The 16,712-nt window shown below is 37.2% G+C and overlaps 1 protein-coding gene across 1 annotated transcript in view; it reads left to right on the forward strand.

The window, feature by feature from the left end:
- XRCC5 (X-ray repair cross complementing 5) overlaps nt 1–14,906 on the forward strand; it is a 53,599-nt gene extending 38,693 nt beyond the window's left edge. Inside the window, exons 17-21 of the mRNA XM_074144864.1 lie at nt 4,759–4,868; nt 5,392–5,488; nt 7,614–7,681; nt 12,498–12,569; nt 13,377–14,906. Coding sequence (XP_074000965.1) covers nt 4,759–4,868; nt 5,392–5,488; nt 7,614–7,681; nt 12,498–12,569; nt 13,377–13,391 — 362 coding nt within the window. The 3' untranslated portion in view covers nt 13,392–14,906. The remainder of the gene's footprint in view (nt 1–4,758; nt 4,869–5,391; nt 5,489–7,613; nt 7,682–12,497; nt 12,570–13,376) is intronic.
- The last annotated feature ends 1,806 nt before the right edge of the window (nt 14,907–16,712 follow it).

Raw genomic sequence — 16,712 nt, forward strand, 5'->3', positions numbered from 1 at the left:
GTAGCCACATGGGTACCAGTTGATCCTGTTTGACTGTTTACAGGTTTCCATCCATGTTTCTGGAGACCAGGTGGTGTCTGATAGGGGGTGTTGTATTTTCATATGCTTCTGTAGAAGATAGGATGGCTTAACAGGGGGTAAAAAAGATACTGACAAATGCATAGTATTTTCTCTGATTTGTAAATTTTCTGTGCAAATTTATAGACCAGATTTCATTGCATCTTACAGGACTGCTATCTGAGAACTTGATGTCTGAAGGCCCGTAGTTGAAAGAGCTTTTTTTATTATTTTACTGATTGTCAGTGAAGAGAGAAATCTGCAGCAGCAACTGTACAGTTTATGGACATAAGAAAAAATGTCCAGAGACAAATTGTACCAAGTGCTCATTTTTGTATTTATAGCAATTTTGTTAATATGTTTACTTTTCTAGAAAAGCCTAGGAATAAAGTTAAAAGAGTCAGTAATTGCACATGCAGATTTCAGCAAACATTCTGTTGTGTCTGAGGTGTCACAGTATTGCCATGGCATGTAGATAGCTTCTTAAGCAAAATGTAAAACACTGATTTTTCACTGGATGCTTTGTATGCAAAAAAGAATTTTGTATAAGAGATTTGCAATGGGAATTTATTAGACAGTTGCAACAAGAATGATATTTTATGGCAAGATTTTCTGTGGAAATGTATATAGCTAACTACCTTTCTAGACCTTAAGATAATTTATAAAAACCCTAGTATTTACTTTGACTTTTTGCTGGCATATGTCTTTGCAGTTAGTCTGCATTTTTATCTTATTGGGTTTTTTTTTTGTGTATTTTGGAAACTGTTCATGCTCTACTGCTAGTTAGGCCAAATGCAATAACTGGTTTGATGAAAATGATTCAGTCATTGGAGGAGTATTTGCAAACCAAATACTTGAGTATATAAAATCACTTTGAAGTTTCCTGTATGTCTGCTTCACAGAGAAGATGAAGCCAGATTCGTCTTTGAAGGGCCTAGTGATCGGGTGAGACGCAAAGCTCTGAGTTGCAACAAACAGAATTTAGATTAGATGTTATGGGAGGAAAAAAAAAAGCCACAATGATGGTAGTCAAACAAGGAAAGAAGGGGCAGAGAACTTGGAGACTTCATCTTTGGAGCTACTCGGTACTCAAGTCAGTGGAGCCCTGAGCTGCCTGATCCACAGGGACCCTGGTTTGAGCAGGGATTTGGATCAGATGTCCTTCAGACATCCAGCTTAAATCATTCTGATCCATACCCACACACCAGTTAGAGAGACCATTTCAAAATTGAGCAGCACCTCATAGGACACTGGACTAGTTCAACAGCTCTTGATCTTAAAATTCTTATGTCTTGGCTTAAAGAAGAAGGAAGCCCTCAGAAAGTTTGTACAGTTTTCTGTTTATAGTCTCTTTCTTCTTTTCAGTTACAAAAAGATGATACTTACAGAGCAGTAATTGCAGTAATTTAAAATTTATTATCAAGTGGTTTAACTGATTTGTCAGTGACTTACTTAAGCACTGTCCATTAATACACATCATCACACCACCAGTGGATGAATCAAAAGATTGGTAACAACAGGAGTCTTTTGTCTACAGAAAGAGCAATTTTTTTAACTTGATGAATTTTTTAGGGGAGAGGAGAAATCCCCAAGGAATTGGAACTTGGACTGTAATACAGCCTTATCTATTATTATGCTGTAATCTGGTTGGCATAGTAATCAAGACCAAGGACTGAACTGAACAAACATGAAAATGTAACTACACGTTTGTACTCTAACTGTTCAGGGATAAGAAGTGAATGTAATTGTTTGTGGCGAATTTCACAAGAAATAACAACACTGGTGAATGTATCCTAGAGTAGGGAATGTATCTGAATGCCAGCGGGGAAGGGATTAAATTCTGGTAGAAATAAAAGGTCTTCTATTCAAAGATTTTTTTTTTTATAATTTTTTTTAAACTGTAGTTCTCCAGCCTTGAATCACTATGTTTGTTTTCTAACCAATCAGGTACAGTAAAAGAGGGAAGCAGATGATTAAAATTTCTTGGGATGATCTGCAGAATGTGGTGCTTATTAGGAGTGCTGGAATTCCAGTTTATGCAAAATACAGAATTTCATTAGTTCAATTCTTTAAATATGTGTGGGGAATGAGGGAAGTTGGGAGAGAAGAACAGTTAGTAGTGGCCTGAATAGGCTGTGAGTTTGTAAGTCTAGGACCTGCGCTTCAAAACCCTGATGCCTGAGGTTTGTCTGGAACACATCAGAGTTAATACTAATATTCACAGCTTAGTTAGACATCTTTAGGCAGAACACAGCTTTCTGCAAAAACAGGGAGATTTCTTTTCTGCAGCACCAAAACCAAAGATTTGCAGTAACAGAAAGGCAGATGACGGGCAGCAGGAAATCAACAAAGTTCTCAGACGTAGAAGTGTGAAGGAACAGAGTCCACTTTGGAAAACCTCCAATTACAATCCTTACCTACGGTCTCTGGTATTGTCTTTGACCCCCTGAAGTAATTCGGTAGTGTAATCAGAACACAGGAGTTTTATCTATTTTAGATTCATCAATCATTGGCCTGTTATTTAAGGGAGACCTGATGGCCAGACCCAGTTTTAGCCAAGCTGTTTCAAGACGTTAGAATCAGACTTAAAATACTGTTGCCATGTAACCTGTTTCCTGCCTATATTATGGTCTTTCAGTGTCTTGTAAAACATTGTAGGGTTTTTTTGGTTCATTACAACAGATTTCAAAAGGAGGCAGCTCACAGTCAGAAGCAAGAAGAAGTTTTTTTTTCTGATGCCTGACAGTGCAATCAAATGGAAAAGGATTTTAAAAAAATTAAATGCAGAAGAAGAAGTAGAGTGTCTGATAATTTCAAACAGTATGCTGGAATCATTCTGACAATAAAGACTTTTATTGCACCCTCATAGTGCCTGGGGTTTTAATTTAACACATCAATGAAAAAGGCAGTGTTTAAAAAAAAACACCACCACCACTGAAAACACCAGCAGGACTTGCCTTTATTAGTGCAATTCGTAAGAAATTAGAACATTTAATGAGAAAATCGTTAACCATGAAAAAAATGGACTGACTTAACTTGGGGAGCTTAAGTAGTGAGACTTCAATTTAGCTTGTCAGCTACTGGTGAAATAAATAAAAAGAGTGAGTTGATCACCTCTGGAGCAGTAGGCACTTCAGCACACTTTCTTGTGCGATAGCTGCTGTTGGACAGAACTGTTATCCGCCTCCTTTTTTAGAAACTGTAGAGTCAAAAGCTAGTGGGAGAAATATCAAACATGTCTGGTTTTACTCTTTTCAGAGCTGCTGTCCTGCAGATTCAGTTCGATTAGGCATTTTATAGAATGTAAATATAACAGTGCTGTGTACACTTCCAGTGAGCAGAGTGGAATATAGCATTTAAATGCTTCTTGGCATGTTCACTTATCCTTGTCTCTTCCATCACTCTGGCAGATGATTTTCTATGTTGATATTTCCATGGCTGAAATAGTTACAGTAACGTATGTGCCCATAACATCTGAACATAAGAAGGGTTATAGCTCAGGCTAAAGGTAATCCCATAACCTGCCTTTAGCAGTACAAGAACAGGACAGGCAGATGCTGTGACTTGTCCAGAATGCTTTCCTGCATTTTCTTCCTCGATGGCAACATCATCTTTAATGTCTCTTGATAGAGTTCCTCTTTTAAGAATTCTAACAATTTGTTCAAGCTTTTTTTTTAAAAAACTCTTAAAACTTCCAGCGTCCCACAGCAGCCTGGTGTAAAGAGGTTAACTGCTTTTGTTTGAAGAGATGCTTTGGTTTTGTTTGTTCTTAACCCAACTCTTTGCACTGGACTATCATTCCCAATTCATCCTTTTCCCAGTGCTTCTGAGTTTGTAGATCACTGTTGAATGCTCTTCACACTTGTCTTTTCCCAGGCTGAGGTGTCTGCCAGAGGGTAAAATTGGACGTTTCCTCAGCTATAATTAAACATGAAGTAAATAAAGTACTAAAATATAGCAGAATTTAGTTGGGCTTGCAGAACTCTTGGTGATATTTTTCCTTGTCACGTTTGCAGTGTTTTACAGCTGCCTACCTTTTAGGAGCTCAACTGTGAGGATGAAACTAGTGTTCCCCTTCTTTTTGGTAAAAGTCTTGTTGTTTGCCTCTGCTTCTCTCTGCCAGGCATAAACAGTTTGTAATACTTATCTCCATAATCATAAACAGCAGTGCCCCTGAAAAATCATCAAACTATCTGTACAGAGACAAGATATACACTAATGTCAATAACAACAAGGTAGTCTTTTAACTCCAATCACCCTACAGCTGTTGTTTTGACATTATCACACCTTCATTATAAATGTAATGCTTTTATTGGAATATGCGTGTGTTTCAAGGGATCTTTAGGGATCTACTTTGTGTTGTAGAACATAACCTCCCTCAGCTTTAGTATCCAAAATGTTCTGGTTTTACTTCCTATCAAACAAGCTAGGCTGGTGCTTTTTTTCTTGGCTTTCAGGGAAAGACTTTTGCCTTGGCCATGGTTGGGTTTCTTCCTAGTATATCTAGCTTTTCCAGAGAGGCTGAAGTAATTGTCAGTAGCTTAGATAACAATTATCAACTTGAGTAGCTTGAGGCGGTGTGGGTATGATTAAGTCTTTTGGTACCTGTGAAATAGAAAAAGAAAGATGTAAAGGAAAAATATTTTTTTTTGCCTTGAAAGTGTGCATTCTTTGGTTTGTTTTTTTCTCCTTGTCTTTCAGTGAGCCAGCAGTTGATAAACCGCATTGATCAGTTCCTGGAAAATAAAGGTTTGCAGTACTACATGAAAGGGATCAATTGTATCAGCGTTTTCAGAGAGGAGGCCATTAAGGTAATGTTAATATGTGAAAACTCTCATCTTATTCAAATTAAAGGCATGATGGGCCTATTTACTGTACTAGAAACTTGATAATTTCTTCCTACAGCAAAAAGAATTGATTCACAGATTAAAATCTCTTATGTTGTTTGAAAGTTTAGAAATATATTTGCATTTTATGTTTCTTTATTCCTACTGGAATGGGGACTGGCTTCTTTGGTATTACTTGCTGTTGTTTGTTTTCTTTTAAATGTAAAAGCACAAGGCCTGTGACCTGATGTTTGCAAAAGAAAAATAGGCAGTCCTACAGATTTCTTAAATAAAGCTAGTTACGAGCAAGTCTTTCTAGCTTTCTGAAAGGCAGTTTTTGTGGCTCACCTTTCCTTGGAACTCTTGGCTTCAGTAGTGATAAAAACCAAAATCTGTACTGACTCTTGTGTTCACCGTGTTAGATAACTTCATGAAGAATTAAGTTTGCGGCGCTCTTTAGTAAGCTACTTTAATATTTCTCTGTTATCATTGCTGTTATTTTTTTCAGCTGTCCAAGGTGCAGTGCTTTAATGATTTTCTGCAGGCCCTGAAATCAAAGGTGGAAGATAAAGCCTTAGCTGATTTCTGGGAGATCATTATACAAGGTAGGATGGCATTTGAGAACAACAGGAGAAAAAAAATAATAAAATATTCCAGTTGTATTTTCCATTATGTAAGAGAAAACTTTGTTAGCAATGGGACACTTAAACTAACCCCAGAGCAGCATTTTGATATGGTTCATTCCTGCAACCTCTTTAAAAAAATATAAAAAAAAAAATCTTTCTCATTGCAGCTTCCTTTTTTGCACTAATAGGTTCATATCAGCAATATCCATAATGTCTTGACAAGTCTTGTTGAAATGGTAAATTAATTGTGGAAGAAGGGAGACAAATTAAATGTTACAGACTAAGGAGAAGAAGATACAATTTCAGCTGAATTTCAAAATAAATGGAAAAAGCTCATGTAGCAGGGATATAAAAAGAGTCTTCCAAATTAAGCTTCAAAAAAGGCATAGATAGCATTGAAATATGTCACTGATCATTTTGTGTTTAAGCAACCTGAAGGACAAAATATGTGATAATGTGACACCTACCTATGGTTAAACTGGGAGATACAAGGCAGCGCAATTCCACAAGACATTCAGAGACTACGCAAGTGATAAATAAAGGAACAGTTTCACAAATATGAAACATGGTGGACTAAAAAAAAAATCTTTTACGTCATAGTCTTGTTTTTAATTGGAACCAGTGCAAAGAAAATCTGTTAAATGCCCAGTTCTGTTTCTTAAGGGTGTATGTTACAAAATGCAATGATATGCTTTTGTATAGTGCCTTTCAAAGCAAAGAACTCCAGACACTCTGTAATGTCTACTTCATCCAACTTTTTCAAAATACAAGATGAGAATTTGTTTAACAACCCAAAACAACAGCACAAGACAATACTAAAAGAATACTATATTCAGTAGTAGTGTAGGGGACCCTTCTCTGAAGAAATTTGGGGAAAAAAAACCCAAAACCAAACCAATAAACTTTGAAAGTAGGAAACTTGGATCTTTCAAAGCTACGCTAGAATACTGTTTTAATAATTTTTAGCTGGTACAAGCCAGAGTTTTTAACGAACTGGAGTATATTTTTGAGGAAAAAAACCCCCCACAAATACAGAGGTGATATTTTAATACAAAATAGATTATCTTCTTGTGAGAAGATGATAAAGTCATGCTGCTTTATGCATAATCTGGCTGCTCTCACTAAGTAGCTGAAATTGCTTTTCACTTGCTGCTACCAGAAGCAGAAGTCCTGTTTTCCCTGCCTCTTGCCATATGACTCATCCCTTCTTTTCTACCAACCGTGACATGTATTGGGCCTTGTCATGAGTGACTGCAATCATAAAAAGAGGATGGAAGTGAGTTAATCGGGGGACTTGACAGTGCTAGGTTAACGATTGGACTTGATCTTAAAAGGTCGCTTCCAACCTAAACGATTCTATGATTCTCATGAGTTGTGGCTCAGGAGCAAGGCAGCTCTGCTTGACGAGTTCACTTCCTCATGAAACCCTACCATGTAGTTCTATGGGCGCATTAAGGTGACGTTACACTTGTGCTGCTGCTGAAACCTTTATGAATCTACTGTTCTTTGCTCTCACACCCACAGCTTCTTTATTCAGGCACAAGCATTCATGTAGCCAAGCGATGAGCAAGACTGGAAAAACTATTGGGGTAAAAGGCAGTTGAGATTTATTTCTTTTTTCAGGCGTCACTGCACAGGATGGTGGTGCTGGCACAACCAGAAAGCAAAGTCAGGGTCAGAGCAGCACTTTGGTAGTCAGACTGTAGGTAATCACAGCATAAGTGTTTGTATGTTAGGAGTTAATTTTTCTAAGGCTATTAAGGACTGAAGAGCATGCTGTGAGTGACTAGAAGTGTAATTTCTGATAGATTTTCAGCATTTCATCTGTGATCTATGATTTCAGTGTCTCATTAGTTTGATTGTCATAATATTAGCAGTTTCCTAAATGGATACTTCCACCAGCTTATGAATATGCTCATTAATTTATTTTTATATCATAGTTGACTCATTTATGCAAGTCACATTTTCCTTTGAGCAATATTTTTTTATTTTCGTTGCTGATGATGACACATTCAGAAGCTGGAAGACTTTTTTCATTTCTAACATTAAGTGTGTTTTTGGGAAGCCTTCTAATGATATTTTTATATCTCTTTATTTTTTTCAGATAGAATTTCTTTGATCACTAAAGATGAAGCAGAGGGAAGTTTGGTGACTAGAGAAGAGGCTGAAAAGGTATCGTTTTTTTAATGAGCATCTATTTGTTTGGAACCCGTGTTGTGGAACAGAAGATTCTTTCTTATGTGGGTAAATCTTTAGGTGAATGAAATAGGAGTCCTATGAAGGAAGAAGAGTGTCCTTTTGCCACACAATTGAAATTGCCCTAATTCAGAGCAAAAATAATTCCCTAGCATGTACCACAGCATTTGCTTTAATTGGTCTTTAGCAAGTAGCATGTATTGACATCCTTATCTGAAAAAATCCTCTACAAAGGATAGGAACTTCAGGAACTTGATGTAGTGGAACAACAGTAGAGTATATATATATATGTATATACAAGATCACTATTTGAACTTCATAGAAAGAACATTAATCTCATTGTCATCATGAGTTCAAAATCAGGATACTTCTTTGTCTAAAGGCATTGTGAACTCTAGCAATATAAAGTTGTTTGGCTAGTTTTCACCATATATGCAACAACATCAGTATTGTCCACTTTATGCAGCTCTTGTGGATTGATGGGCGTTATAGATGATGCTGGTATTTTTATTGGTGATTGTATTACATCCTTTTGGAAACAAAAGTTTTGGAGTATTTGCAGGTATTCTTTCTATAGAAATATGACACTTCAGTAACTGCAGTGATGACTGAAGGATGTCACAGTTCCAAAGGAGTAAATTTGAACTGGCAGAACGGTGCCTCCAGTTTGAAAGAAAGCACAGTACAGAGTTACTCTCAAAAATTCTATTTGCGTGGAGAGGGTAAGGCAGGCATTCTTGTATCAGGCTGCTAGCCATGTTTTTAAACAGTTTAGGAGAAAGAAAGTCCTTGCCTTATAGACCCCTGAAGGTAAACCTGTGGCTAAAATCACCAAGTACTTTGCAGAGAAGCAGCTTTTCTAAAAGATGCCACACTGATTTGCCCAACTTCAATAACCAGAAGGGGGTAGAAGTAGGTTCTCCATGAGTGAATGAGTGGGTAAAAGGTTGTATTTTAGAAACTGCTTTTTTTCATCTGTAACAATTTACCTCAAGGTGAAGAAGGCACAGAAATGTCATGAAAATGAAAAGCTAACGAATCCAGAAAGCTAAGCATGTGAGCAGAGTACAAATGACAGAATATGATGTTTTTTTCTAGCCACGAAACCTACTGGCTGTTTCTTATCTCACACACAATTGTATAGAGCAACTTTGTTTCCCCAGTGGTGGTTTTAAATGGTATCAGTTTTTGTTATATATTGCAAATGCTATGAATTTACTTGGAAACTTCCTAAGAAAATATGTTTCTTGAGAACTTCACTTTCTAGTCTGAAACTACCTTTGCTGCTCAAAATGTGCTAATGCTGTGTGAAATAGCCACTGTTGCTTAAGGAAATCTCTACTAGATGTAGACCTTGCAGCATACTGTTGTACTCACTGTGAGCTTGTGGTGGCTCAAAAATACTGTGCCTGCACAGGAGTGCAGCACAAATTTTAGAGTACCGGTGACTAGATTTACAGCTGCCAGGCTAAGATGGAGCAAAGTATTTGTAGACTGACTTCAAAATTACTTTTCAGTTTAACGTCACCTTACAGTCAGCAAGGTGTTGCAGTGCAGGAAATTCTTTTGTGATTGATTGAAGGTCCTACAACAGCCATAATTTCCTTTTAAAATAGGGGAATAAGAGAAGGGGAATTGCATGAAGACAGCTCTGCAACAGAGTTCTCTGACACGGCAGTAACCTTGACTTTCAGAATAAATGGGTTGCATCTTTTTGCTGACCAGGCAGTTGGCAATCCCAGTTATTCACTAGATAACCATCGGCGCACACGCTCTCCAAATCCAAAACCAAAACACTGTTTTCCAATTGTCCGTCAAGGTTTTATATGACTTTTTACTTAAGAAACTGGAAGACTTCATATTCTTGGAGTAAGATCTGCAGGGACAGAAAATTTTATCTTGGGGTGATGGGACTGATCTAAAACATAGTCCTCCTTGGTCCAGTTAAACTCTGCAACAGGTTTCTTGTGTGACACAAAGCCAGCATTTTCCTAGGTCTGTTGTAGGCTGCGAAATGGTTCATTTGTTTTCTGTACTGAAGGTGATATCCTTCACTAAAGGGTTATATTGGATCTTCTAAAATATCACACAGTAGAGGAAGATGCGAGTTTTCTTCCCCTCTATAACATGTCACATGCAAGTGTGTAGGTCAAGGGGTTGGCTGTCAGTGTGGTCCTCTGTGACACAAAAGCCTTTCCTCTTATGTGCAGATGGCTAGCTGATAGTTTCAGGACTGGTTTGGATGTAAGATTTCAGGTTTATAGGGCTGCTGCTTGAAGGATAGAGGAAGACTTACAAGGCCGCTTATGAGAGAGGTAAAACGTAAAACTTTTCTGTTTCTTTTTTGGTTGAGCTGGATTATCCATGCATATTTTCCTGTCCCTGAGAAAAATGGGTTTAGGTAGGGTTGGGTTTTTTTTTTTTTCTGGTAATAGTGGAGATAATCTTTTTAGAGCGTGAGGATAATAGGTTAAAAGAGCAGAAATGTCAAGTGCTTTTTCTGATTGCTTTGGGGAAGATAATGGATTTCAGCACAGCTATTATATGTAATTTGCTTTTGCATAAATGTAAAACAAGCTTTGGGAAAAAAACCCAACTTTGTATGTTCAGGAATTGATGGAAACTTCAAGTTTCAATTTATTGCAAATCTTCATCATACATTTCTTTAGCTTTTAGCTTTCTTTCCCTAATTTAGTATGGGAAAGCTAATTTTGAAAACTTTGAAAAATGTGCTACTTTCAGAAATACCATTTGACTCTTAATTAACTGTGTAAAATGAAATTTGATCTGGCACAAAAAGCCTTGCAGTGCTGACAATGTCATTAGCTTTTAGTTTCATACTATGTGCTTTATATTGCTACTAGGTTGAGAACTTTTCCAGCAAAAAAGACACACAGACATACGACATCTTGAAATTCTAATTCCTTCTGGCCCTGCCACTTTCTCTTTTTTTTTTGCAGCTACAAAATCTATATGATAAATTTAAGTCAGCATGTTAAAACATGAGTGTTGTCTGTGGAGTAAGCTTTCAACATTCCTCTTGGATGTTGCTGTTTAGGATGTAGGAAAGGTCTGACCTTTGGGTAGCGAGACCACTCGGCAGAGTTTGTCTACATCCTCTGTCATTGGTGTTAACCAAAAGCAATGTATTTGCTTTTCATCCTAGTGGATATGTTAATATATTCTTTCCCACAAATGGGATGCACCAGATGACTGCTCAGTGTTATACCCCTTGTCTAAAGCTGCTGCTATTGATCTAGAGAAGGATCAGAACATTTTATTTGTGTAGAATAATATTTAAGCTTTTTACAGTACAAGTATATTGTCCCAGAGACTGGTAGTGCTGTGATAGGGATCCCAGGACCTTTTACACAACCTCCATGGCTGTTACAGTTGAAGTCCTCAGGTAAAGAGTAGCTTGCTTTCAGGAACCAGCTGTTTGCACTAAAGAGTTACCTATACTCTAAACAGGTATTTATAGCTTGTTTAATGTGGTTATTTTCTAACTAGTTGTTCTCTTACATCATCTAGAGTTACACCGAAGTTGTTCCTGAATTAAGGATGATGATACTCAAAGTCATGGAATGCGGCTTTTCTTTCAGCCCAGCTTTTGTAGCCATCTCTTCATCTGGGGCAGGGCTGTTCCTGGCTCTGTATGCTTGCTCTGAGGCATTTTAATAAGAAAAAGAAAATATATGATTTTATAGTAAGGAGACAGTAAAAGACAGTAAAAGAGACAGTAACTAAAACTTGTAGACAACTGGATACTTTTTCAGTAAGAGTCAAGTATTTGTATTTTTTTTTCTACTATTCTAGCTAAATTATTACTTTTTCACTACGTTAGGCTAAGGAAAAAATAATTCAGAGGTGGTTGTATTGTCTCTGTGTTTGTTTTCAGTTGTTATAGTATCTGAGCAACTTTTGTCTTCTGTTTATGGATTTACGCCTTGAGTAAAGGGCATATGGTGAGTTGTATCAGCAGCTACAGCAATAGAATTTTACATAATGAATTTTCTATTTTTAAAGACTGGCATTCTAACCATCTTGTGTGTTTGAGGGGGTTTTTTAAATTCATGTCTTTGTTCATTTGTTAAATGTTAATTGAATTAAATAGGAAACTTCTAAGTTCCACGCAGAACCAGAATGTCATACTTAACAACTTGCTAAACAAGCTGTTGGTCAGCTTACGTATGTATTCATATCAATGGGGGGGTGGTTTGCTGTCCTTTAGCATTTTGTAGCTATACACAGTATTACTTTTAAAATTTTCTTTTTTAAGAACGTAAACGTGGCTATACTGTAATGAACAAAATTCCCATCTAGCCCAGAATCCTGTATTTGACAGTGGACAATAACAGATGGGTAGGGAAAAGTGTACAGTCCCGGGCACTGATATCTTAAGTGCTTCCTGTGCTTGAGGTTGTTTCTGTGGACTTAGAAGAGAAATCCTTTGAAGTCTACTATGAACTTTCCCCATCTCCCTGTGAGACTAGGGACTACTATTTGCGGCATCCTTATTACAGGGTGTTCTACAGCTTAACCATATGTTGTCTTAAGAACCATATCCTTTTGTCTGTTTTTCAACACACTTCACCATAAAATCCTTTGAAAGCAAGTCTTATGAAATTTCCTGTAGTTTAAGATGATTTTGGAGGGTGGAAACCAGAACAAACTTCCTTCATAATTTTTAATTACAGGTGGATTGTTTTGATATGCAAAGGAGACATTCTGTTAATTTAACATTAAAGGTCTGAGTTTTGTCGGTATCATATAAATCCATTTGTATTTTCAGTTCTTGGCTCGGAAAGAAAAGAAAAATGAAACTCCGCCTCCCACAGATGAAGGTGGTGATGTTGATGATTTGGTGAGTACCGTAAAGACGTGATGTGGCTTTAGAATTAAACTAACTGAAAGGTGCAGCAAGAGAGAGCGAGTGCTTCTTAAAGCAGTAGGATGGAGTGCATGGCTAAGAAAACACCTAAGGAGTTGAGTCAGAAAAGAGCCACATGGGATACTTATTTGCTATTGTAAAACATAACCAGGTGTGTAATTTCATGATGGCAAATATGTTGTTATGTAGTAACATGGGTGTTTACATAGGTTAAATGTGTCCTCTAGTGTGTTTCAAAAGAGCCGGTGAGACTGCTCATTTGATAGCAGATTGTTATAATTTACTGTAACAGAATTTAACAAAGCTTGTAGATCTAGAACAGCTATTTTTGTGGGTTGAAAACTGAAAATAATTTTTTAAAAGATGTTTTAATCTTCTTAATTAACCTTCTCTCTGTATAGGCTTGCTGAAATTCAAGGATTTCAAGGGTTTTTTTAATAAATATTTTAGCCATTTTTTACAGGCTGAGTCATTACAAATCTGTCTCCGGGGCTTAAACTGATGGTGTAGACAGTTTTAAAGAAGCTTCAATAGCAGGCAGATTTCTACTTTTGGACTGTACTTCTTTGAATCTATAAATTTCACACATGATTATGTGAAGATGGGATTTTTAGGTTTGTTTTTGTATTTTATAGCAGCTTAGTATTAAGTTATGTGCAGTCCATTTACATTACATGATAATGATTTCCAAATTTGCCTTGTTTTTTAAGCGCTAAACACATGTAAGAAATACCTTGAATTCAACGCTGCTTCTTCCAAATCTTTTTCTTCTATTTGCAGCTGGACATGATGTGACCGGGTGATATATGGTGACTATACAAGCAAGTTTTGGAAGAGAACTCCCTGTGAGATGTGGGGCACAAAAGACGATGCTAATGAGAAGACAGTATATCCATCTTTATTTTCTCAAATGAGAGCAGAAGTCGCAGAGACATTTTCAGTTGTTATAAATGTAATCTGACTTTTCAAAACCAGAACAGCAGATTATTTCAATCTGCAGTATTTGTGAAGTAATGATACCTTTAAGGCATCTCTCTCTCTTTTTTTTTTTTTTATCTTTAGCACACTGAATCTAGCTTATCCTTGGCAGTGCTTTCAGCTAAACACTACTAAATTTAATGAGAATCTGCGCTGGCGCCTGAAATTCTTGTTACGTTGCCTGGGAGGGAAGATAGAAATGTCAAAGAAAGGTTACCAGGTAATGCTGAATCTTTAGTGGAGGTAATTCTATAGCATTATTGTTACAGAAGGGAAAAAGTCTCTATTTTCATGCTTTTTTCCTATTAAAAAACAGAGCAAAAAACCCCACAAAGGCTTATGGGAAAAAATTCGAGGCCAGGGAGTCACAAAGTTCTAGTTTGAAATACACAACAGAATCTAAAGCACACAGCGAAGCCAAGTGTGCTGATTTTGTTTGCCACACTGTACGCAAATCAGTAATTATGGTCATGTCTGTACTACAGGTTCTCTATCCTGGCAGTTCAGCAGCAGCTCAACAGTCCCTTTTTGTTATACGTTTTCTGGTTTATATGCTGGAATTTCTCAGTTTTTTTAGACTTTTATCTAGTATGGTTACTGTAGATACTCCTGGTGCTAAAAGGATGAATGAATCAGTTATATCCCCATTTCATACACTGCAGATAACTGCTAATGCAGAGCAGAAGAATCCATGAAAGCTGTACGCTGACACCTGTCGTAGATAACTGATAAGAGTTAACACTGGTAACCAACATGGAGTGCTGTCTGCACACGGCAATCCAAAGTAATAGCTCAGAAAGAGGTACTCAAATTTGATTACAGATCTGGAGATATGCTAACACCACCTTCACAGATGCTTGTTTGTTACAACCAGATTCATCCTTTAAAAGCTTTTCTTTCATTATTGCAAGTATATAAACAGACTGCAAAATGGTATTTAGATCATAAAAAAGGAAAAAAAAATAATGAACTGTAGTTAAAAAATGTTCGGGAATATCTGCACATTATACTGAACAACACCTCCTGTGTGGGAAATGGCAATTGCTTTTTACCCCTACCTCCCTACACAGCGAGGTGCTCTCTTCTCTCATGCATCCTTATCCTGAGTACGACTTTGAAAGGGTTTCTCAAATGCAGATGGCAGGGAGTAAGTGATCTTTTCAGACCTCTAGAGCATTTGTGTCACCAGAAGATATTTTTTTGAACTGTAAATACTTGGTCAGTCCATTGTTTTGAACGTCTTTTAAGACCAATTTATAGAGTATAACACTGGTGTGGGGTTTTTTTATATTTTACTAATTTGTTTGATTAATAAAACATTTAAAAATTTGCTTTTGTTTTCTTCAGAACCGTGTTTGCTAAAGTCAGATGATTAACTACCTGTGCAGTACCTGAGAGACAGTATCAAAAGCCCCTTTTCTGGGCATATAATGCAAACACTGGGTATCAAAATCCCTCTACAGAAGCCAAGTGTAATTACTTGTTCTATTCTTTACAAACTCTAAATTTCACAACACCCCAGTAAAATAATTTTTACCATTTTGCAGAGATGATGAGAAGTCTTGGTCAAGACCAGACAGGATATAGAATTATTTTTCAGATCAAAATAAGGCTTTCTGTTTCTTTCGAACCATTTGACTGCATTTTTAGAGATTTTTGTTTCTGTCAAGCAATAAACGTTTCATTCATGGAGTATTATTTCATAGATCTTGTTACCTGGACAGGACATGTAGGCTCAGTGTGGTAACTGAGTTGCTAGTACTGAAGAGGGGAATGGGAATTTATGACTCAGAGTTAAAATTAGTGAAAGCAAATTCTTAGAAGGCAAGCAAAGTGTCTTTCATTCTACCCAGCTTTCTGGGTAGCAGTCATCAGAAGCTTGTGATAAGTCTTACTGATCTATCAGATAGCAACCTGATTTTACACTTGTTCTTTAGCAAAGGGCCAGCTTTCAGCTTCTTAGTAAATGACTGAAAGAGATCTTTCACTTAGCCTAAGCTCACATTTTCAGTTATAAAGTCTGACCTAGTTACTCACTAATTACATTGAGGATACTAGTTCTGAACTCTGCAGTACTGGCCACTCTTCAGAAGTAATAGAGCAGTCAGTCTTCCACTTCAACAGCAGACATGCAGGAAGCGCCGTGCACATTTGCTTTCTTGCAAGCAGCAGAACACCCCTTGTTCTGTACTTCACAGGCAGAGGAAATTACCAAAAATTTCTAATTTTGTCTAAAAAGTGTGTCAAAAAAAAAAAAAAAAAGAAAATATAATGGCTGTGATTTTGCTATATGTTCCTGATTTATTTTCTTTTTTCCCCTGGAAGGAATGCCTCTCTGGAAAGCTCTTTGGGTGCTAATAATATGGGACAGTAACCTTGGTTAGCCTTGTTTGCTGAGAGATCAAAGCTTATGATTGTTGTCTGTGTCTTTCTATGCGTTATGTTTTATAAGATTTATATGAAAGTTGATGCTGGGAAGAGGTGAAAGGGAAAGGAATGAAGAGTTCAGCCTTTTTTCCCTCTTTGGCTGGCCTGGCAGCTGAGAGTACCAGCCAGGTATTAATCATCATGTCACATCGGCAATATCACGTGTGGCCTATTCTGCAGTTCCTCTTCCTCCTTCTCTTCCTCAATTAGAAGAGGAACGTGGACTAGAAAAGATAATTTGCAGCGTGGACTTTGGGAGGCAGAAAGTATCCAGAGGTATTATACCAGGAAGCCTAAATAAAATGGGAGGGAGCTGGGGCCATAGCATGAAACTGTGAATACTCCACAGAAATGACAAAATACTGGTTTTGGGAACCATAGAGGAAGAATGAGGCTTTTCCAGTAACAATGTACCAGGAATCTGTAAGCAACCAGGATATATCAGTTCTGCTCATGAAGTGGGTTGCTCTGTCAGTATTGGGGTCTGCTGATTCTGTAACACAGTTCTCAAGTCTTATCTCATTCATTTTTGAACTCAGAAACCCAATTTGTGCTCTTAGACAGTTGTGAAAATGTCATAGAAGTGGTGGAAGGTTCCAAAATGTTACATAGTTGAAGACTTTGAATTTGTGTGATATTAGATTGGCTTGAAATGAATTGTCAGGTCAACAGTATGGTGTCAACATGTTTGGAGGGTTCTGGTAGTGAGAC

The sequence above is a fragment of the Numenius arquata genome, chromosome 3 (genome assembly GCF_964106895.1).
Source record: "Numenius arquata chromosome 3, bNumArq3.hap1.1, whole genome shotgun sequence".
Lineage (NCBI taxonomy): Eukaryota > Metazoa > Chordata > Aves > Charadriiformes > Scolopacidae > Numenius > Numenius arquata.